The 25,634-nt window shown below is 36.7% G+C and overlaps 1 protein-coding gene across 1 annotated transcript in view; it reads left to right on the top strand.

The window, feature by feature from the left end:
• The window catches only part of FRMD6 (FERM domain containing 6), a 91,007-nt gene that overhangs the window by 41,089 nt on the left and 24,284 nt on the right, over positions 1-25,634 (top strand). Inside the window, exons 2-7 of the mRNA XM_049767234.1 lie at positions 3,359-3,601; positions 11,722-11,812; positions 16,312-16,391; positions 17,345-17,421; positions 19,867-20,053; positions 23,077-23,232. Of these exons, the coding sequence (XP_049623191.1) occupies positions 3,503-3,601; positions 11,722-11,812; positions 16,312-16,391; positions 17,345-17,421; positions 19,867-20,053; positions 23,077-23,232 (690 nt within the window). The 5' untranslated portion in view covers positions 3,359-3,502. The remainder of the gene's footprint in view (positions 1-3,358; positions 3,602-11,721; positions 11,813-16,311; positions 16,392-17,344; positions 17,422-19,866; positions 20,054-23,076; positions 23,233-25,634) is intronic.

Below are 25,634 nucleotides of genomic sequence, written 5' to 3'. Positions count from 1 at the left end.
AATGAATATAAACCATGAGTCTTCCACTGAAAATTTGAAATGTGTGTTATACACATTTTATATATCTATATTATAGTTAGTGACCCTGCTAAGATCCAAACTTAGGAGACATAAGAAAAATAGCAATTCAGCAATTTAGGATGGGCAGCTGGTGATCATTGGTAAGAAAAAGAAGTGAGAGAGAGTGAGATTGTAAGACCTTGTATGTAGCCAACCCATGTTCTGTCTCCGGGACCACATATGTTTCCCAGAGCACTGCCAAAAGTGACCTCTGAACCCAGAGCTAAGAATATGCTCTGAGCACCATTAGGTATTTTCTCTTTCCACAAAAGAAAGAAAATAGTAATTAAAAAAAAAAATTTCCAAGTGAATGGTTAGCAATAGAGTTGGTGCTTTGAAATATTGGCAAAAGTAGTGAATTTTTAAAGAGTGAGCTTATCAGAAGATAAAGGACAACAATAATTACATGGTTTTAAAATTCAAGTGGAGGGACTGATATAGCTTAATATTTTATTTATAAATTAATATTAATAAAGATGGCAGAATGGATATTGATCAGCACCACTAAGTTCTTTTGCTGCCCAGAAAATAAAATGTTATAAAATGGTTTTTCTTCAGAGAAAATCTATCCTAAAATCACTGGCTAGGAAAAATCATTTCTAGATTAGTGTGGCCTCCTGAGACTGCGTTAAGACTTTGCTTAGGACAGAATAAGTAGCCAGTGACTCAGAGGCTAATTTCTGCAATTTCGATTGGTATAAATTTAGTCTAATTCCTTCCCCCAGGATGGTCCAATTTAAGATTAAATTTTATACTGAAGCATAGTAGAGATTTCGCTCTTTCAGTGGAACCTTTTAATCAGCTTTAATGTAGTCCCGGGTAAAGTAAAAACTTAATCCTATCTCCCTTTAGGGCTTTTGCAGTTTGCCAACCTCAAAGCAGAAAAGACAACAGTGAAACAACTCTGCTTCTTACAGTCTCTGCTTTTATTAGATTTCCTTCCGTCATTCTCTTCCAAACTTTTTTTGAAGCTGCACTATTTGAACTATAAAATAAAATTTGTACGCAAGTGAAATTTTTAGATTTAGTGAAGCTCTGGAAACATCTCAAACCTCAAACAATACTTCTTCCTAGTTTATTTTTCTAATCCTAGAAAGTAGGCCAGAGGACAATATCTGTCTTTAATTACTAGTTAAGAATTATAGGAGTAGCTCAATTTGAAGTATAGATATAAATAAGAAGAATTATACTGGAGTTCATATCATTTTAGGTTTGAATTTTAAATGCACTTAACCACCAAGTATAATTGCTTCTTGAAAAGGTTTTAAAAGCAGAGATGATGCCAAAATTTTGGGAAATATCAATATATATAGAGATAATTTGCCATGAAATAAAATGATGACAAATTTTGAGTTATATTTTTTAAATTGTATACTTACATGGTATACAGTCATAGCTATAGCAGGAAGAGGAGGGAAGGAAGAGGAAATATTTTATGTTCAAATATGTTTTAGGAAAATTAAGTTAAATTTAAGTAGTTGCCTATAGAAAACAGAGTTTTCAACATGTTATGGTTTTAGAGTGAATCTAAAAACAAACAAACAAAAATACTGAATCTGTGTGTTTGTGCTTTCCCCAAATTCCTAGATTGCTTATTTCCATAATATTCTCCATGAAAATACTTTGGGTAAACAGAATTGGCCTATTTTAGGAATTTGTGCCTTTGAAGTCTGAGGGTTCTTTTATTTTTCTCAATTATATTGACAATATGATAACATATGCATTTGTTCCTTGATCCCTAGTTTTATACAATTGAGATAGTTCACTCATTGTGTACAAAGAGGGTATTGGATCTTACATTCTGTTCAATACCTCCCTTCTATTAGTTAAACTTTGATTTCAAACAACTGCAAGTCAGAGGTACCTTAAGGGATTTTGAACAAAATGTCCCACTTCTTGTGCCCTGACTGGAAGCTTCAGTTTGAGTAGCAGTGCAGTGCTATTCCTCAGGACTATGTATTTATCAACTACACACAGCAGAGTCTGGCACAGACAAGTGGGATCTCCTTTGGTACTTTGGAACTGTTGAATTCAATCAGCATATTTAGATGTACTAAATTTGGGGTACAGTATGTGGTCCTAAAACACTTGAGCTGGCTCACCTTCCGGTCCTGGGGAGAACTGCAACACTACTCTCCAGCCCCCAAAGAGGGACTTGCTATCTACATCTAATGTCATATTGCTGTGGTGAGCAAGTAAGGGCTGTTTTTGGTTGTGTCACTGGCACCGATCATTGTGGTTCTCACTGGAGAGGAGAGTGTGTGTGTGGAAGTTGTTCATACACTCCAGTATTGTTGTCCTGGAGATCATTCACTTTTGTGGTAGCCCCTGGGGTCACAGATGGTAATGCTTTCTGGATGGCACTAACATGTGAGGCTCTCTAGAGATCACTAGGGACAGAAGTCTTTACCATGTGCCTAAAGCAGGCAGTTGCTCCACAGCTCAGCATTTCTAGGATCCTTGCTATAAGATAAGGAAAGAACTGCTATGGGGATCTCTGGTCACCTTTGAAGAATGTGTGTGTGTGTGTGTGTGTGTGTGTGTGTGTGTGTGTGTGTGTGTGGAGGGAGAGAGAGAGAGAGAGGGAGAGAGGGAGGGAGGGAGGGAGGGAGGGAGGGAGAGAGGGAGAGAGGAAGAGAACAAAGACTAGGTTTGCACTATCCTGTTACAGAATTAGGAGGAAGATAAACAGCTTTGTTAAAAAGGAAAAAAATTGTAAGATGGTCTTACCAACCATGGCAGGTGTTGGGGAGATGTATTAAAGTGAATCCTCTGAACACTACTGCTATCTAGAGATCACAGCTCTCTTTGGCAAAGCTCTGTTGGGGGTGTGAAAGCCAAACCACAGTAGTTAAAGAAGAAATGTAATGCAAAAAGCCAAACAACTTTTTAAATTTGAAAATGAGACAATTTTGAGAAGGTTTTATTATTTTTATTTTGTTTTGTTATTTTATTTTCAAAATGAGCCAATTCTTCTGTCCTATGGAAACTGCAGAGATAATGCAGTTATCTCTCTCAGACTCTCTCTCTGAGAGTCCCACAGCATGTAATATAGCCTTGTATGTATGAGGCACTCTTAGTTTTATGTGTGATTTGTGACTGAATCCAAGTTTGAGAACCAAGTAGTGTGTAAGACACAAGAGTACATTTTCGTGAGCTCTCGTTTGTCAAACAAGACAGCTCTAGCTTTGGGAAATCTATCTTGGTGCATTTGAGGCAGTTATGTTGCTGCTCATCTCCTTGTTTATTTTCTCACCAGTTTCTATCTCCTTTGATCCTTTTCTTTTCTTTTTTACAGCTATGAAACCTACGTAGTGAAGCTTAGGCGTTTCTCTTGTTGGGCATGTGATGAGGAACAGAGTTTCACCCTTGAGTACTCGGAACCAGAGTCACAGCCGAGGACTCATAGCCCAACCCTGACCACTGGAGAGCCCATAACACGATGAACAAATTGAACTTCCATAATAACAGAGTCATGCAAGACCGCCGGAGTGTGTGTATTTTCCTTCCCAATGATGAATCTCTGAACATCATCATAAATGTGAGTAGATCCAACTTTAAAAGTGTTCAGATGTCCTATTTCCATCAGTGGTCACTTTCAAGAGTGATTAGCGTGAACTAGTTTTTAGAATGAGATCATTAGTAATGCAGCAGAATTGAGATGTTAAAGTAGTCATCACTGGTATGAAGTTTGAATTAAGATTTGGGTGTGGTTTGCTACCTTCAATATTCTCTCTCCTGGGGTAAAATTAAGAAGTTTGGTTGACTATATAATGTCTACTAAATGTTATTACTGACATTTTATTTTATTTTTTGTTGTTGTTGTTTTTTGGGACACACCTAGTGACACTCAGGGGTTACTTCTGGCTTTGCACTCAGAAATTGCTCCTGGCTCTCGGGACCATATGGGATGCTAGGGATCGAACCCAAGTCCATCCTGGGTCAGCCATGTACAAGGCAAATCCCCTATCACCATGATATTGCTCCAGCCCTGTTACTGAAATTTTAAAGCCTGTTCTTAAAAATTAATTTTTGGATATAAAATATAAATTTTATTTATACACTTCAGTTGTCACCTATACTTATTAAATGCTAATAATTACTAGTTCTTTAATACATGTCTTGAATGTTTAGTTAATTTCAAGAATAGACTGGACTTGAGCAGGAAGCTGTAGCTTGAGTTCATGAGTCAGAATGAACTCTCCTACATCATGACCAAATGGATTCCTCTGAAAGGTACAAAGATGTCTCAGTCAGTATGTACTAATAAGTATGTGAGCTATACCACATCAATAAAAGGAAAGACAAAAATTCATGTGACAACTTATGTAACAAAATAGGGACTAAAGGAACATATAAGTCCATAGGTAAGAGCATCTTTAAGGAGAAAAACTGGAAAGCATGTCTTCCTGTCAGCACAGGACTGGATGTCCACTTTTACCCCTATCCTTCTGCACAGTATTGAAAATCCTTTCCATAGCAAGTACACAAGAGACATCAAAGAAGTTTAGATCAATAAAGTCATGTCATCACTATTTGAAGACCACATGATATTGTATGAAAACTTTAAAGACTCCACTAGAAATAACAAACTTGTATAGGGCAGCAGAAGACATCACAGAAACCTGTTTCATTCTTATATACTAATAAGTGTTGAAAGATAATATCTTCCAGTGTATGAATGTATAAAAAAACTGAAAGAGTCAGACGTACAGTACAGGTGGTAGGCAGTTGCTTTGCACAAGGCCAAACCATGTTCTATCCTTAATATCTCAGATGGTCCCCTGTGCACCTCTAGGAATAATTTCTAAGTACAGAACCAGTAGTAAATTCTGAACATCTCCAGGTATGGCCCAAAACAAAATTAAAATAAAGAAAAGGGAGTCATTTTAACAGCAGTGGTGAAATACTTAATGAAAATTATAAATCACTTCTGAAAGGAATTAAAGAAGACAGGACAGGAAATATATTTTGTGTTCATGAATTAGAAAAAGCAACATTTTCAGAATGACCATTTTATCTAGAGTAATTCATAAATGCTGCATAATTTCCATCAAAATTTCTAAGGCATTTTTCAAGACATAGAACACATACTTCTAAAAGCTATGTGGAAAACACTCCAAATAGCCAAAGCAATTCTAAGACAAAAAATAAAATAGGAGGCATTGTAGTTCCATATTTTGGTCTTTACTGCAAAGCAATGGTAATCAAAACTGCATGGTTCTAGAATAGACAGACCCCACCCCCACCCCAGTTAGTGGAATAGAAGTGAGAGCCTAGCTATAAATCCTCAGATGTAGGGCCAGTTAATTTATGACAAAAGGGATTAAGAACAAGAAGTAGAGCAAGGAGAGACTCTTCAACAAATGGTTCTAGAAAAACTGGAGAGCCAGCATGCCAAAACAAAATTAAATTCGAACCCTGCCTCATACCACTTACAAAGATTAATTCAAAATGGATTAAAGACCTGGATATAAAACCTGTTAAAAAATATATTGAGGAAAACACAGGCAGAACTCTGCAGGATCTTGACCTCAGAGGAGTCTTCAATGATATGACCCATTGGCAAACAAGTTTCTTATTATAAAATAAATACAGTATAAAATACACAAATCCTGACTGGGAGAAAATATTCACACATCTCACATCAAATAAAGGCTAATGTCTAAGATCTTCTAAACATTTTCAAAGCTGAGTAAAAATAATTAACCCTTTCAAAAAATGGGGGAAAGAAGATAGGAAGAGGAAATAAACTCAATGATGATTTTAAAATAGTTAATTGCCTATGAAAAATATTATACGGGATTATGAGGAAAATGAACAAAAGTGCAATAACATCTCACACCAATGAAATGACCCTATAATAAAAAATCCAGAAACATTAAGTGCTTGCTGGTTTATGACAAGAAAGAAGCTCTTACTCATAACAGATGGGGTGTTTATGGTTTGGCCTCTTTGGAAAAGGCTACAGAGACTTTTTTTTTTTTTTTTGGTTTTTGGGTCACACCCGGCAGTGCTCAGGGGTTATTCCTGGCTCCATGCTCAGAAATTGCTCCTGACAAGCATGGGGACCATATGGGACACGGGGATTCGAACTGATGACCTTCTGCATGAAAGGCAAATGCCTTACCTCCTTGCTATCTCTCCAGCCCCTACAGAGACTTTTTTAAGTTAAGACTAGAGCTTTTATTTAAACTAAGACCCCCACGGGCTCATTTCTGGGAACCTCCCTCCAAAATATTAAGTATTCATGCAAAAGGACTTCTGTAAACCTGTTTGTTATAGCATCATTTACAATAGCCAGGATCTGGAATTGGCCCTAGTGCTGGGAACAGATGAGAGGTTAAAGAAATTAATTTTTCCTGGAGAATTTTCTTAGATGTGTTTGTTTATATATACAGACAGAGAAGTAAAGCCTTAGTGAGTCCAGGTAGATAAAAGGTAAATTAATCTGGGGCCAGAGCAGTGGTGCAGCAGTAGGGCGGATCCCTGTTTGATCTCCAGCATCCCATAGGGCCCCCCAAGCCAATTTCTGAGTGCAAAGCCAGGAGTAACCCCTGAGCATCACCTGGTGTGGCCCAAAAATCAAAACAAAAAAAAAAAAAAGTAAGCTAAATCTAACTTCATGAAGAATATACTAAGAGCTAACTGTGATTATCAAAGAAATTAATTTGGAATGAAATTTCAACTGAAAAAAATAATTATGGGAATGCATACAGAAAGATAGTACATTTATTCTTATATATCAGTGATTTTATTTTATGGGGGTGGTACACACCAGATGGTGCTCAGGGCTTAGTCCTGGCTCTTCACTCATGGATTGCTCCTGGAAGTGCTCAAGGGACCATAATGGGATCTGGGATGGAACTTGGGTATGCAAGGCAAGCACTCTACTTGCTGTACCAACGCTCTGGCCCCATTATAAATCAGTGATTTTAAAATTGGACTGCACATTAGAATTATTTAGGAAACTCATTGAATATTCAGATTGTTGCACTCCATTTCTTGGAGATGTTGCTGTAATTGATTGAAGGTAGATGAACATAGAAATGGGCATTTAACAAGATCTCTAAACAGGTGCTATAAAGTCTTTAAAATCTTAAACTAGACAGGTCCAGACCAGTAAAACTAGCACCATCTGGTTTCTTGCATGCCACTATTTCCTGGGTTATGATTTTGGCATTGTATCCATTGACCTATGCTTGTAACAGTACATGAAACATAGTAAACATAAAGTAAATATTGGCTCTTCTGTTTATAATGCAGTTATCATTATTAGAAAGAAATGTTACAAGATTGTACATGATTTAACTCTATAGTACTAGTTTTGTGACCTTTGGACCATTTGTTTAAATTTATTCACCTTCACTTCTAAAAGAATTTGCTTATGAACATGGCCCCAAAACAAGCATACAAAAAATCAGTTTACCCAATACCTTACACACAGTATGCCTCCAATTTAAATTTGCTTCCTTTATGAAGAAACTGACCAATAAAAAGGTAGATGTGGTAGTGAGAAGACTTATATTTGTGAATAGACTTAAAATATAACATACCTGAATTCAAATCCCATGACTGAATGGCTTTTGGAAAGTCATTTATACCTCCCTGGCCTCAGCAATTTTGTTTATAAAGACAGAAGTAATACTTGTGCTTCAAGATAAACTTGACAGTTAAGGACTGGCCCATTTGGATATTTCCTGTCTGCTATATAATGACTGCTATATTATTTCAGTTTCTATTCAGAGATTAGTTTCGGATCTATCACTTTCTGTCTTTTGCAAAACTGGTATAATCATGTATATAGGACAGGCAGGATTATGGCCATGGAATGTAAAGTGGTATATTATGATTAATGAGGTTTAGAGGTCCAGGGTTGCAGTACAGTGGGTAGGGCCATAGCCTTGCATGCAGACAAGGTTCAATCCCCACATTCCAGATGGTCTCCTGAGCCTGCCAGGAGTCATTTCTGAGTGCAGAGCCAGGAGTAATTCCTGAGTGCCACCAGGTGTGGCCCAAAAACAAAAATTAAAGTTAAAACTCAATTCTCCTAGAGTCTCAGGGGCCTAGGTAGAAAATACTCGTTGAATCATTCTGCAACCTTGGAAACTTGGGGTACAGAGTTGCCTCAGTTTCCTTATCTTTAATGTGCAGATAATTATGCTCTTTAATGTGTAGATAATTATGCTACCCTCCCTGAGACAGTTTGAGGATATAAAGATAAAACTTGTATAAAGTGGGTATTACAGAGGCTGGCTCCTGAGAACTGTACAGCAAGTAAACACTCACTAGAGTAATACTTGTTTCAATCTCTGCACTGTTTGCTGCTTCCATAAGGGCACTCTGTTAGTGAAAGTCAATTGAGAGCCTGAACCCTATGTAGACTTACAAGGTTTTTCCATTTCGAATTCGGTACTTCCCTGCCACATCCCACATTCTTCTCTCTAGCAGGTTGTTGGACTAAAAGAGTGGAGGTGGTTGAACTAAGTAACATCCTGTCTTTTTCTTAAGTAATGGCCTTCTATTCAGGAAATACTTGGTATTATAAAATTTTTTATATATAACTATAGCAAAAAATGATTAAAAATCTCATTTTATTCACGACATCTAAATACTTCTGTAAACAAAGCTTGTTCCTTGTCAAGTGAAGCTGATGGAAAGTTGTCTTTTTGCTTGTGGAGTAAGTTTATTGTTTAGACTCCATAAAAATGAGCTAGTTGGACCTGCTGTAAGTAGTTTAATTATGGGATATATTAAATATAGAAAAATTAAATCATGGTAAAGAATCACAGGTTTTGAGTGATATAAAGACCAATAGATTAGACCTCTTCCCCAAAGCTTAGAGTAACTAGAGGTTTTTTTGGACCACACCCAGTGATGCTCAGGGGTTACTCCTGGCTATGTGCTCAGAAATTGCTCCTGGCTTGGGAGACCCATATGGGACACCAGAGGATTGAACCGAGGTCCAACCACTTACACCACTTACACCACTGCTCTGGCCCCTAGAGTGACTAGAATTTGTTTGTTTTTCTGGAGCACATTTTAAATGTTGTTGTTCCACAACAGACAACTGACATCTGGAATCAATTCCTGTTCTTTAATTAAATGTTTCACATTACAATTTTCAGATAATACCTTAATTTTTATTTCTAATATCTCATACTGTAAAGCACTTTTTTAAAAAGAAGTTTCCTTTGCTCTGATGGGCCAGAGTGATAGCACAGCGAGTTTGCCTTGCACACTGTTGACCAGCTTTCCATCTCCAGCATCTCATGCAGTTGTCCCCCTAGCCCCCAAACCAGGACTTCTGACAGCAATTCCTTAGTGCAGAGCCAGGAATTAGCCCTGAGTAGAGCCAGGTGTACCCCCCCCCCCCCATCAAACAGAAGTTTCTTTTGCTGCTAAAGATTAAAGAAATTTTCACAATCATCTAAATTATAGCCTTAGAGACTCATTACATGCAAATATAAAAACTTCAAGCTGATTTTTATAGTAGATAAATCCCCTGAGATAACAATCATAATTAACAGTTTTTTTAAATGAGGACACAACATAACTACTTGATCGTTGTTACAAAAAGCCTTTTCCGTAGCTTTTTGTTTTGTTTTATTTTTTTTTTTTTTTTGAGGGCCACAGCTGGCTTTTTTCAGGGGTTACTCCTGGCTCTGCATTCAGATATTTCTCCTGGCAGGTTCAGAGGGCTATATGGGAAACTGGGGATTGAAGCTGGGTCAGGCATGTGCAAGGCAAATGCCCCACCCACTGTGCTATTGTTCTAGCCCTCTATGAGCTTCTTGTTTGTTTTTGTTTTGTTTTTTTTGGGGGGGGGAAGGCCACACCTGGTGACGCGCAGGGGTTACTTCTAGCTGCATGCTCAGAAAGCGTTCCTGGCTTGGGAAACCATATGGGACACCAGGGGATCGAACAGCGTTCTGTCCTAGGCTAGCATGGGCAAGGCAGACACCTTACTGCTTGTGCCACTGCTCTGGGCCTGTCTGTGAGCTTTTTTTTTTTTTTTTTTTTTTAACAATATTTCAAGATAGCAGAACAGTATTAATTATATGGAGTGTATGCCTCCAAAGTACAGTGTTTTTTAAATAAGTTATAATTGCAATATATTTTATAAACAGTTTGCAAGTTTGGAATTTTTAGTTAACATTTATACTAGGTGCTTTGTATGTGAGGTTTTTTACTTTTGTTGTTGTTGTTGTTGTTGTTTTGGGGCCACACCCAGTGACAGTCAAAGCTTTCTTTTTGCTCTGAGTTCAGGGATCTCTTTTAGAAGGATTGTTTCTGGACCATATGGGAAGCTAGAGATCAAACCAGAGTTGCCACCTGCAGAGGAAGTACCCTATTGCTCCAGCCCCCAGATAGGACTTTTTAAATAGAATCAAAGCTAAGTGTTGAAAGTACTGTAGGTCAGTGTTTATCAGTCTTTTCCTGACTGTGGCCATTTTCTAAACTTGTTTCCTTCCTAAGACCCCTCTGTCCTACTGCTTGGCCCTTGTCTTATGGTATGGCCCTCCATATTGAGAAGCATTGCTTTAGATGTCTACATGTAAATCTCAAATGTGTGTGATTTAATTTCATGCCATTTGATATTTTTATTTATTCATCATTCTATTAACAATTTTTGTGGACTAGAATTATAGCATATGTAATTCCAGCAATCCAAAGTGTTTTAAATAAATACTGATGGTCATAATCTATGGATAAATGTGTTTTCCCCATAGTATTGGTTGGTTGACACTCATGCTTTTTCCCCAAATTCCTGAGTGACATATTTATACAGTGATTTACTTTTTAAACTATAAAGATAGAATGCAATATCTTGATGCTGCTAACTTGTTAAATGTAACATGTAAAATGAACATAGACAAATGTTTCTTACTGCCTCTGCAACTACTAGCAACATGGCTTTAAGCATTTTGAGTCTTATTTTTCATTTATATAAGTTGAAGAAATTGTTGTGGATGGTCTACTAAAGAAAAAGTCAACTCTAACAAGTGTTATAGATTCTAAAGTTAACACTGCACTCAACTAAATTACTCTTCCACAAAATACTTCATTAAACAATAGAGAAATTTTTATTCTTGTGTCTTTAAAATAACTCTTTATCATTCAGCTTATGCCATTCAAACATCATATTCCCCAGAGTTCCAAATTAATAAGATTTTTATTGTTCGAATTTCATTGGGATTCAAAAAAGGAACCATGTTCAGAGACTTGAAAAATAAAAGATAATGAAATGATTAATTAAATTTAATGAAAGTTAATATTCACTCATTGTGTAGTGAAATGAGTATTTTGCTTAAACCAGGAAAAAAGTCTTTATCTGCCAAGTTAATATTTGTGGATTATTTGCATAGGCTCTTTGGGATACTGTCTACATTACTTATTTTCACCATAGCTTTAGCATGTTTTTTCCTGTGTATCATAAATTTTATGAAATTTGTATATGAGGCATTGGATCTTTCATATTGTAAAATTTATATTCTGTAATTATTTAAACATAGCCATAAAGTTGTAAGTCAACAGTTACTTTGTTGCTGTCAGTTTGTCATTTCAGAAAATCTATTACCAGTGAAGTAAATGGCTTAATTGTGGCTCATGTGTAGACTTGTTGAATTAGCTCAGGTTATGCTTTTTATATTTCTACAGGTTAAAATTCTGTGTCACCAGTTGCTGGTTCAGGTGTGTGATCTACTCAGGCTAAAGGACTGTCATCTATTTGGACTAAGTGTTATACAAAGTAAGGTTTATTATCATCTATTTTCATCTCTGAATTTAGCCAACTGTCCTGAGGAAATAATGTATTTATAACTTATTTGACTTGTTTGAATCCATAAGCTTTTTCAGTATAATACAAATGCCAATTGTTTTTGTATTTTTTAGACTATTTGATAATATTAGGTAATGTATTCAGTGTAGTTTGAACTTACTGCTTGATTCTCTATGAATTTGGATTTGATGCATATTTACCCTTTTATATCTTAATAAACCACATTTGGTCTTTGTTTCCTTACACTCAAGGAATATCTGGATCAGTAGGAACACTAGGAAATTATCTTGGGTTTTCCTATAATTTGTTGCATAACTTTTGACATTAAAAAATAAATGTTAGTGTAAACAACTTGTCTTTCTCTGTTTATGGTCTTCTAACATGTAGCTAAAAGTTATATATAGTAATGTACCTTGTTTTCTGTTTTTCCTTCTTTCTCTGACGATGGGATTAGATTTTTTTTTATACTTTATGTGGAGATTTTCAAGCAAAAAACCTCATCTGAGCTGTCTATTTCCTATAAAACCGGAGTTAGAATTAAGTCACATAAATTTTCTTCATTGTAGTAGTTTAAAAGTCCTAGAAGGAGAGAGATCATACTTGTTGAGGTGCTAAGACTCACACTTGTCTCTTTGTGGTGTTGCCAGAATTCAAACTAAGGCTTCTCAAGAATTCTGCCATATCTCAGACTATAATCATTCCTTAAATTTTTTCTTTTAAGTCATATTTTTTAATTTCTGCCCATCTAGATGCCAGAAATAGTTCATATTTTTACCCAAAGACTTATTTTTTATACTTTATATTTAGATCATATCTTTGCGCAGCCCAGTTTTTCAAGAAGGTATTTATTTTTTATAATTTATCTTTATTTAACACCGTGATCACAAATATAATTGTAGTTGTATGATTACAGTCATGTAAAGAACACCCCCCCCTTCACCAGTGCAGGATTCCCACCACCAATTTCCCAGATCTACCTACTCCCCACCCCACCCACACCTGTACTCGAGACAGGCTTTCTTTTTCCCTCATTCATTCACATTGTTATGATAGTTTTCAGTGTAGTTATTTCTCTAACTGCACTTATCACTCTATGTGGTGAGCTTCATGTCCTGAGCCACACCTACATGGGAAGATGGGGGAAAATAAGGGTTGGGACTGAGGCAGTAAAATATTAGAAATGATTTTTGTAGGGCAGTATCAAGGTCACAATACAAGATGGATGTTATGGATATATAAAATATATGCATACAATACTATCAATAGGAAAACAAGGAGAAAAAAATTCCAGTGACTGTCCCAACATAAACCAGTGCTAGAACGGCCCGCCCTCCTCCCAAAGTGCATTCCCATTAGTGTAGGGAGAGGTAGGGGGAAGCCTGAGGACCACTAAGAGTCCACCTGAACCCACTTCTGGCCATCTGAGCTGGCACCCAGGGAAGGCCTGGAGTCAGGGGAAAAAGACAAGGATGGCTGGGAGCCTGCCAAGCCTCCCAGCACTCCCCAAGCCAGGGAGAAGGGCTCCAGTATGGGCCCTCCCTAAACCCCATACCTGGCAATTTAAAATCATTAAATTTTACACTTGGATAATGGTTTTTTTTTCTCCTGCTGAAATTGGTTTAAGTAAAGTTTCCTAGCATATCAATTATTTGGCTGATACCATGTATAGTTCTTTATATATATATATATATATATATATATATATATATATATATATATATATATATATATATATATATATATATATATATATATATAGGTTTTTGGGTCACACCCAGCAGTGCTCAGGGGTTACTCCTGGCTCCACATTCAGAAATCACTCCTGGCAGGCATGGGGGACCATATGGGATTCCGGGATTTAAACCAATGACGTTCTGCATGAAAGGCAAACACCTTACCTCCATGTTATCTCTCCAGCCCTAGTTCTTTATATTATGTCAGATCTACGTACCATAAAAATCTTGATTTGAACAATAGATCTATATGGTTGGAAGGTGTTATAACAACTACAAAACAAGTCCTCCAAAATATGAACTGTTTTTAGTTGTCTTTTTTGCAAAGACTGGAGAGCCTGGAGCACACAAGGAACCCATGAATCATCCATTTGCTCTTCAAATTCTTACTGTGGTAGTTTAAGTCATAAAAACACAAATGCTCCGTGCCATCCTGGTTTTAATGCAAACCTCATTTTTTAAAGAAGTGTCTGAGAGAAATAATATGTACTATTGATCCTAAATTACTTTTATTCTATACTCAAACCGAATTCTTATCCCATAACCACAGTCTGACTGTTGGGTCTTTGTTGTTCAGCAAGTCATTCTAATAAAACCAGTTTACAGCTTCCTTAGATTTCAAAATGGGAGCTTGAAGATGTCCTTTTTAATAGAGAGATGAGATCGTAGTGTGGTGAAAGAACATTAGAACAGGAATCAAATGACCTGGTTTTAATTCTGGTTCTACCACAAGCTAACTGTGTGGCTTTAGACTTGTCACTTCTCTCAAGTTTAGTTTGCTCACAAATCAAATGGAAATTACTGCTCTACCTGCTCTGCAGAACTGATGTGTGCTTGAGTATATTTTGAATGTAAAGCTCTGGTCAAAACCCTCAAATGGTAGAGAAAGAGTGGTAGTTTAAACATGCATGTACTATTGTGGTGAACCATTTCAGTTCTACTCACTATGTTGATTCTTCAGACAAATATTCAAACCACACGCAATCGGATTCCTTAGAAGAGTTGTCTGGTCTTGTCTACTGCTTGTTTAATTAGCATACAAGAAATGGAAGCTAGTTTTAGTGTATCTGATAAGTGGATTTAAGTAGCTGCTCCCTGTTTTTTTTTTTTTGTTTGTTTGTTTGTTTGTTTCGGTGATTTTTGTTTTTTGTTGTTGTTTTTGGTTTGTAGAATCTCTTTCTTGTCCCTTTTATTCAAATTTGTTGATTTAACATTTAAAGTGAAAGGGTAGGCTTACCCTTTTTATTCTCTCATATTTTTCCAGGGAAATCCTGGCTTCATAAGAAATAACAATGTGGTTCAGCATGTTTTCCTGATTATACTCACCTCCTTTTATGTACACATTAAAAATGAGCATTTTTCATTCAGGACGGGGGTTCTTCAGGTCACATCTTAGGGTGTTAAGGGCTTACCCTGCTCTGTGCTTAGGGATCATTCCTGTTGGTGTTTTGGGGACCGTATGCAGTGCCAGGTATTGAAACAGGGTTGGCCACATTAGGTTGAGCACATTATCTATTGGGCTAGCTCTCTGGCCCTGTAAATGAGTCATTTTTTATGCAGAGCTTTTTGGCAATATGGCTCCATGGTGATGATTAAAGAAAATGGAATAAGATAAAAAAAGATTAAAATTTTATTTAAGGCAGAAATTGTGAAGGCATTTCTTAATTCTTTTAAAATATTTTTTTTATAAAATTCTACATTTTAACATTTTTTCACCATCTTGTTTTCACATGTCTAAATCATTTTAACATACGTGTTTTAGCAACCTTATTAGTTCATCATTAAGAACACTATTCCCTTGAAGAAATATTTGGCATTTGTTTTGTTTTACATAAGATTCTTTTCTTCCCGTGAGATCAATTCCAAAGGCAGTGCAAGTAATGGTTTATCATTTTGTCAGGCTGTGTTTCATGTGAAGACAGAAAGAATGTTTTTTTAAACTGTTATTCAAAAACATGAAACAAGGTTCTAATTTGGGAATCTTCTCATCAATTTATTTTAATTTCCTTTTTGTTTATGTCCATTGGGAGCCACACCCGGTCAGGGGTTATTCCTCACTGCTCAGGGGTCACCCCTTGCAGTGTCTGAAGAACCATATGCTATGGGGATTAAACTGAGGTCAGACACCTGCAAGTCAAGAACCTTAAAAGCCTGTAGCTATTTCTCCAATCCCACCCACTGTTTTTTAATTTTTAACGTAGTAATGAAGATGGTGAGATGGTGTTTATGCCCTGTCTCAGTATTTTCTACTATGAAAGAGCCCTCTATGAGTTAATCTTAGACCAAGAAATACCCACAGTGCTTGAAATTGAGGATACCCACAGTGCTGAAAATTGATCTTAGAAGCTATGAAAAAGTAGGAGTTAAATATTAATATTGCTACAAAATACTACATTTTAATCATCTCTGCTATGTCTAGCCACAGGAGCTTTTGAAGTCAGGATATGTTTAAAAAAATCTCAGGAGTTTTGGGGCAGAAGCAATAGCACAGTGGCAGGGCATTTGTCTTGCATGTGACTGACCTGGGATGGACCCAGGTTCGATCCCCAGCATTTTATATGGGAGTTATTTCTGAGCACAGAGCTAGGAGTAAATCTTGAGCACTGCCAGGTGTGACCCCCCAAAAAAGTAAATATATACATCAAGAGTTTTAAAATATTTGTTTCATTATAATTTCTTGGTCTCCCCTCTATTTTTTTAATCTGTTCTTTATTATCTCCTTTTTACAATGAACAGACAATGAACATGTGTATATGGAGTTGTCACAAAAGCTTTATAAGTATTGTCCTAAAGAATGGAAGAAAGAGGCCAGCAAGGTACGCCAATACGAAGTTCCTTGGGTGAGATTACATTTATGAGCAAAATTTTATTAATTTTGTAAAAGCTTTATTTTAGCCTATTATATACTAGAAAAATATGTTAAACTATACTTTTCATGGTACATACAGGGGAAAATTATTTGTAAGTTCCTAATTGTTCTATTAGTCTATCACCAATAGCTTATAGTATAAAACAATTGATTTTAACTATCTGGCTAAAATAATATTGGATGATAACATTTTGTTATTGAAAGACATGAAACATATTGTTCTTATCCTGTGTCTATGAGCTGTTAAATTGATGTCACAGAGTGTGGTTATTTTAAAATCTTTTTTCATTATTCTTACACTTGATACTTTGCTACTTTATTATACCAAGTGCTTTCTTTAGTACATATCAATTTTATTTACATGTGGAAGTCTTTTCAGAATTTATATAGTAGTTTCAGAAACGCCCTAATAAGTCAAGATTTAGTCCCCAGTGTCTAAACCCAAATCATCCAATTTGTATTTCAGAATTTTCAGAATAAAAGGGAAGGCTACTTCAAAGTAAGGATCATGAATGTCTAAATAAACAAACAGCATATTAGAATTTGGTATGTGGAATGTCAAGAGGAACAAGGGAACATTTGTAATGAGGAGCAAATGGTCACCACAGGGGACAGGGCTGAGAGAGAGCAGGATCTCAGCTAGAAATTTCCACTGGCATTTATTTTTATCTTCCCTTATGTTGTCATTGGCATTACAGTGAATAAGTATCAGATAGAGCTCTAATGCTTCATAACTTCCCATTTTTTTCAGAGGGTGTATTCAACAACTGTCTTGCCCACTGTAAGCCCCACTCATCAGAAGCTCAGTGTTTAAAAAGTATCTTGTAAATAACTTGTAGTTTTTGAAAACCACTTTGAAGCACTAAAAGCAGCTGAATTTTATTTGTGTCTTTATTTTAGGGTATTGACCAATTTGGACCTCCTATGATCATCCATTTCCGAGTACAATATTACGTAGAAAATGGCAGATTGATCAGGTATGAGGATAGCTTCAGAGAAATTCTAAACTATATTTCCCCCTTAGCACTCTGCTTCTTCTAAAATACCAAATTAAGATTTTATATTTGTTGTTTGTCTGTACTCCTTATGACGGTGGAGATTCTAAAAAATCTTTTTGCACATCTATATATCTTTATTCACTTTAATCAGAGATACAGTAGTCATTTATATTTGTTGTCTGACTATATGTTAGACTGTTAGTAAAACTATTAATGGTATCATGGGAACCTTTCTTCCAGTACTCCACATTTTCTTAACATTTCAGTTACCCAAAAACTTGTTCAGGAAAGAGCTAGCACTTTTGCAAAGATGACAAAATTGATTTTTTCCAGTGGTGAGGCTGGGAATGAAGAAACAGCAAGAATTCTTGCCTATAAAAATGCCTCTGTGTTTATAGAACATGGTCTTCTTTTCACCTTTGAGGTCCTGCAGTGACTTTAATGATAAAATCCTGTGAGAGTCTTAGCTGTAGTGTGGTCAAAGCAGGTAAATTAATTTTCTGGAAGCAAAAGGAAAGTGCATGAATAATACTATGCTCATGATGCATACTCAGAAATTGACATTTTAAAAACTCAGATTATCATTTATGTGGGAGGATTCTGTGCTAGGAAGATATCAGATGCGGTTTTGTTATTTGTTAAGAAATATCTAGAATACGAGTTCTGTGTTTTACCTATTTTCAAACTTTGTGAAATCCATGAAGACATGAGATAAACTCCATGAAACAAAGATACATTTGCTAGTATTTTTATGTGATGTTTACTCTTGATATTTATATAAAGGCCACATGCAGATAAAAAAATAATTGTTAGCCCATGATTAAGTTTTAGAGCCAGAGAAAGTTTGTGATTCTCTGTTTATATAAAATTTTTACTCAGTTTAACTGGTATGTATGGAATGTACTAGGAAGAAGGAAAAGATATTATTTAGCCAGTAATTAACCCCCTGGGGTTAATGAATGGTTAATACATTCTTTTCCCCAAGGGATAAACTAGTCAGAATGCTCTATGGTCAGAGTATTTTAACAAGACGTATTCTGAAAAATATTCTACCCCAAGGGAAATATATAAAAGCTTCATTTATAAATCTGCTTCCTTAAACATTGTATTGGTTAAAATAATCTGATATGTTTTTATATCTTCAGCCAATCAACTGTGTTAAGAATAAAATTTTAACTGAAAACATAATAGGTAGTAGGCAAATAAGACCATTAAAATGTTTAATCATTACTTACACATACATGATACTTTTTCTTTTGTTTCTTTTGCTTTGATTACAAATGTGTCCTATTTCTTTGACTTTTAATTTTTGATCATTTTTTATCAACTCCTTTTATCTTTAATGGAGTCTGTATATGTTTCTGACCTAATGGTTATAGTGAACGCATTACTAGAATTCCCATCTGTGTAGAGTAATATGATTATCATAACCATGTTCCTTTTAAAATATGCCCATAAATAACATCCACTTAATTAAAATAAATTTAAGAAATTCCTTTAGTTCACTCAGACTTAAAGGAAATAAAAGCAATTTCACATTTGTGGCGGTTGTTTGGGGTAGGGGCCGTGAGAGCACTCCCAACAGTGTTCAAGGCTTACTCTACTCCTGGGTCTGTGCTCAGGGATCACTACTGGAAAAGCTCATCTATGGAGCCAGGGATCTAACCCAGGTTGTTCATGTATATGACAAGTGCCCTACCTCCTACCCCAAAGCAATTTTTCTTGTGTTTTTTTGGTTTTTTTGTTTGTTTGTTTCTGGGTCACACCCGGCAGCGCTCAGGGGATACTCCTGGCTCTAGGCCCAGAAATCGCTCCTGGCAGGCTCGGGCGACCATATCGGATGCCGGGATTCGAAGCACCATCCTTCTGCATGCAAGGCAAATGCCTTACCTCCATGCTAGCTCTCCGGCCCCAATCCCAAAGCAATTTTTAAGTGCATTTAAACAGAAATATTTTAAAGCATTTTAGAAAATTTGTAATATGCTCAAGCTGATAAAGCAGAAACAAAAGCAAGCAATATATAAGTTTGAACATTTCTGTTAGATTTACAATTCATAATCATGTGGGTAGCATTAATGTAGTGAAACTATTTTAATACAAATAAGAAATGTCTAGACTTGTGACTTATTCAGTGAAGTATTTACTTTATTGGAGTAATATGATTGTCTTCTTTGCCCCCATTCTCTGAATGAAAAAATTATTACAGACCTTAGAAAATGCGACCTTTGCAGTCTTAGAAGTCTTAGAAGTTTTGAGACTCCTTTTGGCACTAAGGCACAACTCCTCCCTCTTTTCACGGGGGGGGGGGGGGGGCAGAAACAGTAGTGCTCTTGTTCACAGATGGATAGCAGGAATTGGGTTCTGTTTACATGCCATTGGATTGTTCCATCAAAATGTGAATTCTGTTTTATTTTATTTTCCTAGTGACAAAGCAGCAAGACACTATTATTACTGGCACCTGAGAAAACAAGTTCTCCATTCTCATTGTGTACTCCGAGAGGAGGCCTACTTCCTGCTGGCAGCCTTTGCCCTACAGGCTGATCTTGGGAACTTCAAAAGGAATAAGCACTGTGGAAAGTACTTTGAGCCAGAGGCTTACTTCCCACCTTGGGTAAGCACTGGTTCAAAAGCTAAAGTGTTTTCTCCAGCACATTTCTAGCTCTTTCTGCTAAAATTCACATTACTTCTAGAAATGAGAACCCAGATGTCTGTGGTCTGTAAAAGCCTTCCTGAGACCCAAATATAAATTTTACCCTAGGGAGCTCAGGCTATGTGATCTCTTGATATACTCGGTGTGCTTATAATTAATGGAGTAGAAGGCGGCTCTCTTTTCCTAAATATTGGGGAAATGGGATTTCCTCTCTTTGGGCATTTACACGACCTTCATCTTATCCAGTCTTAGTTTGAACAAGATTTTCTCAGAAAAAAAAAATAAGAGAAAAACAGCTCTCTAAAAAGTGAGCTCATTCACAGCTTTTCTCATGCTGAGAAAACAAAACATAAGTAAGCTATTTGCTTTGACCACCATCTCCTTCAGCCCTTTTTAGCAAGAAAACTTAGGTTTACTTGTGTTAGGAACCAGGAATGTCTTGAACACAGCCAGGTGTGGGGAAAGAAAGAAGGTAGATGAGAAGAAGGGAAGAAGGGAGGGAGGGTGAGAGCAGCGGGGGGGGGGTGGGGGGGGGGAACAGGGTGGGAGGGAGAGAAAAGGGAGGGAGAAAGAAGGAAGGGAGAAAGGAGAAAGGAGGACAATCCTGGCTCAAGGTTTGTAGGTCACTCTTAACTGGGATTGAACCGGGATTGAACCCAAGGCTCCTGCATCCAGACCCTGAACTCTCTGGCCGCTTGAGCCATTTTTTTTGCTCTCAATTCCTCTCTTTGGAAGTTACAACAACAAAAAATATATCATATCCCTTCTCCATTATTGCCCCTCCATTATCTTCCTTCTCCATTATTGCACCTCCATCATCCTTCTCCATTATTGCTCCTGCAGCTTCCAACTCTTCCAGTTGCTCTTCCACTATATAGGGATGAATTGTCCCTTCCTTGGTTTTTATGTGGAAACAGCTTACAGATGAGTATATGGTTTTTCTGTCTTAAAGATTTTCTCCTTCTCTCTCTGTGAAACCCAGTGATCAAACTTGGCCTACAGGCTTTCTAGAATATGGCCCTTGTCAGCCTTTCTAGCTCTTCTCTCCTCTTGAAGTTTAGACTGTTGCCTCATCTGCCAGAACTTCCACACTACTGAAATGCTTGGTATTTCTGATCTTTTGTCTTGCAGTTCCTTTAACTTAGAAGTTCTCAGATTTATTTGGTCTATCACTCTCTTTTCAGAAAAATAAAATCATTCTGATCCCCTGGAAGTCTTCCTTTAATTAAACATACTAAAACTTCAGTTGCACTGAAGGTTCCCATTAGCCCCTGGATTATTTATTCCAGCATCATCCATGGGTTGTCACCATCTTTGGAAAAATACCCTTTTAGCAAAAGTCCTTATACAGATTTCTCTTAAACCCTCTCATCTTCTAAGAAGCAGCTCAGGTGCTGTTGCCCTGAACAGGCCTTTAGGACCCCAGTTCTCTTTTTTGGGCACGGTAGAGAAAGTTCTAAACATAAAAGTTTTGCATCTTTCTTCCAAAGGAAAAATTCCTCCAGAAAGTGGACAGTTTCTTAATAGTTTCTGAAGCAGAAGCAGAATTGCAAAATGATCATTTTTAGTTTTATTCAGCACTTCACACTAACTTGTTGCCTGCCTTAACAGTACTTCAGTTAGTGAAAAGAAACTAAAAGGTTATTAAACTATTATTAGTAATATCTCTTGGACTAAATTTAGCCATATTGATTTTCTGCATAATCATCAAATACTAATTCTTGGTCATTGAAACAAGATTTTCCCCACTGAATGGGCCTGGTTTCCTAATCCATCCTATTACCAAAACTAACCCAGTGCCCTTTCTTTTTCTTTTTCATTTCTGTTTTGGTTATGCTCAGAAGATACTCCTGGCTCTGCTCTCAGGAATCACTCCTGGTGGTGCTAGGGGACCATATAGGATGCTGGGAATCAAACACTTGAACCTGAATCAGTCACATGCAAAGCAAGAATATCTCCCCAGCTCCTCAGTGCCCTGTTAAGAACTATTTTCTATATGTCTTTGACCTGAAAAGGGCTAGCAGATGCTGATTTAGATTATGTCCATATAAAAGAAAGTCTATAAAGAAAGACATATAGCTTGAGTTATCAGCAAAATATTGCAACTAGCTAATAATTTTTCATGTTTAATGCCTGCAGAATATTTAACAGGAAGAAACAAACTGACAATATCCATAAAAAGATTTGAGCTGAAAATTCTCATTTAAAATTCTGTTTTCAACACTAGTGTGCTTTTTTTCTCTTTTTGCACAATTCTGTCCATATTTTATAATCCTTAAAAAAAATCTATAAAACTTTTAACTAATCAACAGCTTTCTTTCTGCCTGCAAGTAGTCGGTACTTTATCTTTTTGACATCTAAAAGCTGAACTATCAGTCAATGAAAATCTTAAGTCATGGTGAATTTTTTAATGAGGTTGTTTATTTGTCTCCAAAGAGTGCTCGTCATATTAGCCTCTTTTGCAAAACAAAAACAAAAAAATGTTTCTGAGGATTCCTGTCAGTCTCCTGAATTCTTTGGATTAGTATTCAGCACCTCCTACTCCATAACTATAATTTTAGGAGCTAAGTAGGATCCAAAACCTCAGGATGAGCTGACAATAGATGCATTTCAGGGACTTATAAATTTTCCACTAAATAATGATATATACAAAAAATTTGCATATGTACCATTTCTATTCTTGTGCTTATACAAATCCCAAAAATATGTATTTCCCTCATTTTTGTAATTATTTTTTCTTCTTAGTTATTCAAAATTGGTATTAAATTGACTTATAGCTTTTAGTATTATCTGATTCCAGCCTAGTAACAAAACATTATAGAAACAGAGGAAAAGCAGGGAATTTCTAATGGCACCTGGACCAGTTATATAGCCTGTTTAAGGTTTACCCCATTTTTTCCCTTTGGGGAATGAAGGTGATACTGAACATCCCTCCTGCAAATGTTGCCTGACACATGCCTCACCATCCTCTTATGTTTCCACAGGTTGTTTCCAAGCGGGGGAAAGAATACATTCTGAAACATATCCCCAATATGCACAAAGATCAGTTTGCACTAACAGTGTCTGAGGCTCATCTGAAGTATATCAAAGAGGCTGTCCGACTGGATGATGTGGCTGTTCATTACTACCGGTTATATAAGGTACCATGACTTCCAAAAGAAGAATCTCTTCCTGGGCAGAAGAAAGTCTTGCCTGCAATTATCATATAACCTTCTAAGCAGCTTCATTGGTGCTGCTGGTCACTCTGGGGGTCAGGGGACTTTTCCTCTGCTCTAGCAGGAGAATGGAGGATTTCCCAGTAGCACTTATAATTGGACTGCCAAGACTGAACTTAGATGTTCACTAATCATGAAATCATTGTTTCTGCTTTTCACAATAGTGTTTGTAACTTTGTTTGAATAATTTTGAGTGCTCCAACAAAAGTCATATTTTCAAAATAGCAAAAATATTCTTGTAATAGCCTGTTTACCAATATGTTGAGTACACTTTATGTTTAGCCTTAATTCTTTTTCAGTCTCACAACCCTGTTAGATAGAAGATGTTAATCTTTATATGTATGTGTGTGTGTGTGTGTGTGTGTGTGTGTGTGTGTGTGTGTGTGTGTGTGTGTGTGTATTTGCTTTTTGGGCCACAGCCAGTGATGCTCAGGGGTTACACCTGGCTATGTGCTCAGAAATCGCTCCTGACTTGGTGGACCATATGGGATGCAGGGGGATCAAACCGCGGTCTGTCCTAGGTTAGCCTGTTTAAGGCAAATGCCCTACTGCTTGTGTCACTGCTCTGGTCCCTAGAGGATGTAATCTTTAAGAGACCAGGAAATATGTCAGAGATCACAAAATTTATATTTACAGAATCAGGATTCAACCCAAGTCATCATGAAAACAAAGCCTGTTTATAAAACAATGTACTTCCTTCACATTGTGAAGTGTGTTACTGTCTCTTGTGTTCTTTGCACCACTGGCCACATTTTTCCATCAGAGTCAGGCCACACACACTCAAACAACAGCAGGGCCAGGGTCCTACAAGGAATTACACTCTTGGTTTTTGCCTGTGTTATCTTCTCCTCCTTTCCTTCTTCATACTTATCAAGTGTCACTTCCTTGACAAAAATTCCTAAATTCCCATGTAAATATTCCAAGACATATTCTCAAATCAAATAGAATAAAATATTGCATTGACCCTCCATGTCTGCGATTAAATCCCACTTTCACTTATTACTCTGGCCCGAGAAACCACACAGTCTTTCTATGCTTCAGTTTTGCCACTGTTAAATGAGAATAGCAATATAACTATACCTGAAGATTATTGAAAGGAATTAATAAAGGAGCAATTCTTAAAATATGTCATTCTTGCCACTGTTATTGTCATAGTAATTTCGTATCTTTATTGCTCCATGTGTGAAAAGATTAGTAAATTAGATCACTGGAGTCTGGACTATAGTTTACATATATAGCTGGGCAGTCATTCTGACTAGATCAGGAAATTTAATCAGGAGCCAAGGTATGGTACTATTTTTCTTTTTTTCATGTACAAGACTTACATTGTTAATGTCTGTCATCCTTAAAAAAGCACAGTTGAGTGAATGGAGAGATAATACAGCAGGTAGGGCACTTGCAGTAGGACAATCTAGATTTGATTTCCAGTACCTCATATAATCCCCCAGTATAGTGTGGTATGATCTTGAATGCAGAGCCAGAAGTAATTTCTGAGCATTGATGGGTGTGGCCCAACAACAACAACAAAAAAAAATGAAAATGAATAAGACACAGGACTGGAGAAAGATTACAGTAAATGGGCCTTGCACATAGCTGACCCAGGTTCAATCCCTACCACCCCATATGGTTTCCCAAACTCTACAATGAGTAACCTCTGAGCACTATGTAGTGTAACCTAAAAGCACTATAAAGTGTAACACAAAACCCTAAAGAATAAATAAATGAAAAGGCATAGCTGAGAGCCATAAGGTCTCTTAACTGAAGTCCTGAAGGGCTGAGTTGCTTTTTATTAAGAGAATTTTTTGATACTGCACTTTAAAATTTTTTACAAATAACTTTTGACAATGAGTTTTAGTTATAAAATGTACCATGGGCCCAGAGAGATAGCACAGCGGCATTTGCCTTGCAAGCAGCCGATCTAGGACCAAAGGTGGTTGGTTCGAATCCCGGTGTCCCATATGGTCCCCCATGCCTGCCAGGAGCTATTTCTGAGCAGACAGCCAGGAGTAACCCCTGAGCAACGCCGGGTGTGGCCCAAAAACCAAAAATAAAATAAAATGTACCAGAGGTCAATTAATATTAGAATTATGATTCACTAATAATTCACAATTAATTCATAACAAAGTATGAATGACACCTTGAAAAGTGTTTAGATTTGGAATCAGCAGCTAGAAACTCTTATGACCACTCTATTACTGGAATCATAAGCAGTTAACTGTAAGCTTGATTCTGTATACTCTAAAGGGTTGGGAAGAGTCAATGAATCTGAAATAGGTGAATATCTGGGACATTAATAAATGACCAATAAATATTTGCTGCTTTTTATT

This window comes from Suncus etruscus, chromosome 2 (genome assembly GCF_024139225.1).
Source record: "Suncus etruscus isolate mSunEtr1 chromosome 2, mSunEtr1.pri.cur, whole genome shotgun sequence".
Lineage (NCBI taxonomy): Eukaryota > Metazoa > Chordata > Mammalia > Eulipotyphla > Soricidae > Suncus > Suncus etruscus.
This window is presented reverse-complemented; position numbering and strand designations above follow the sequence as displayed.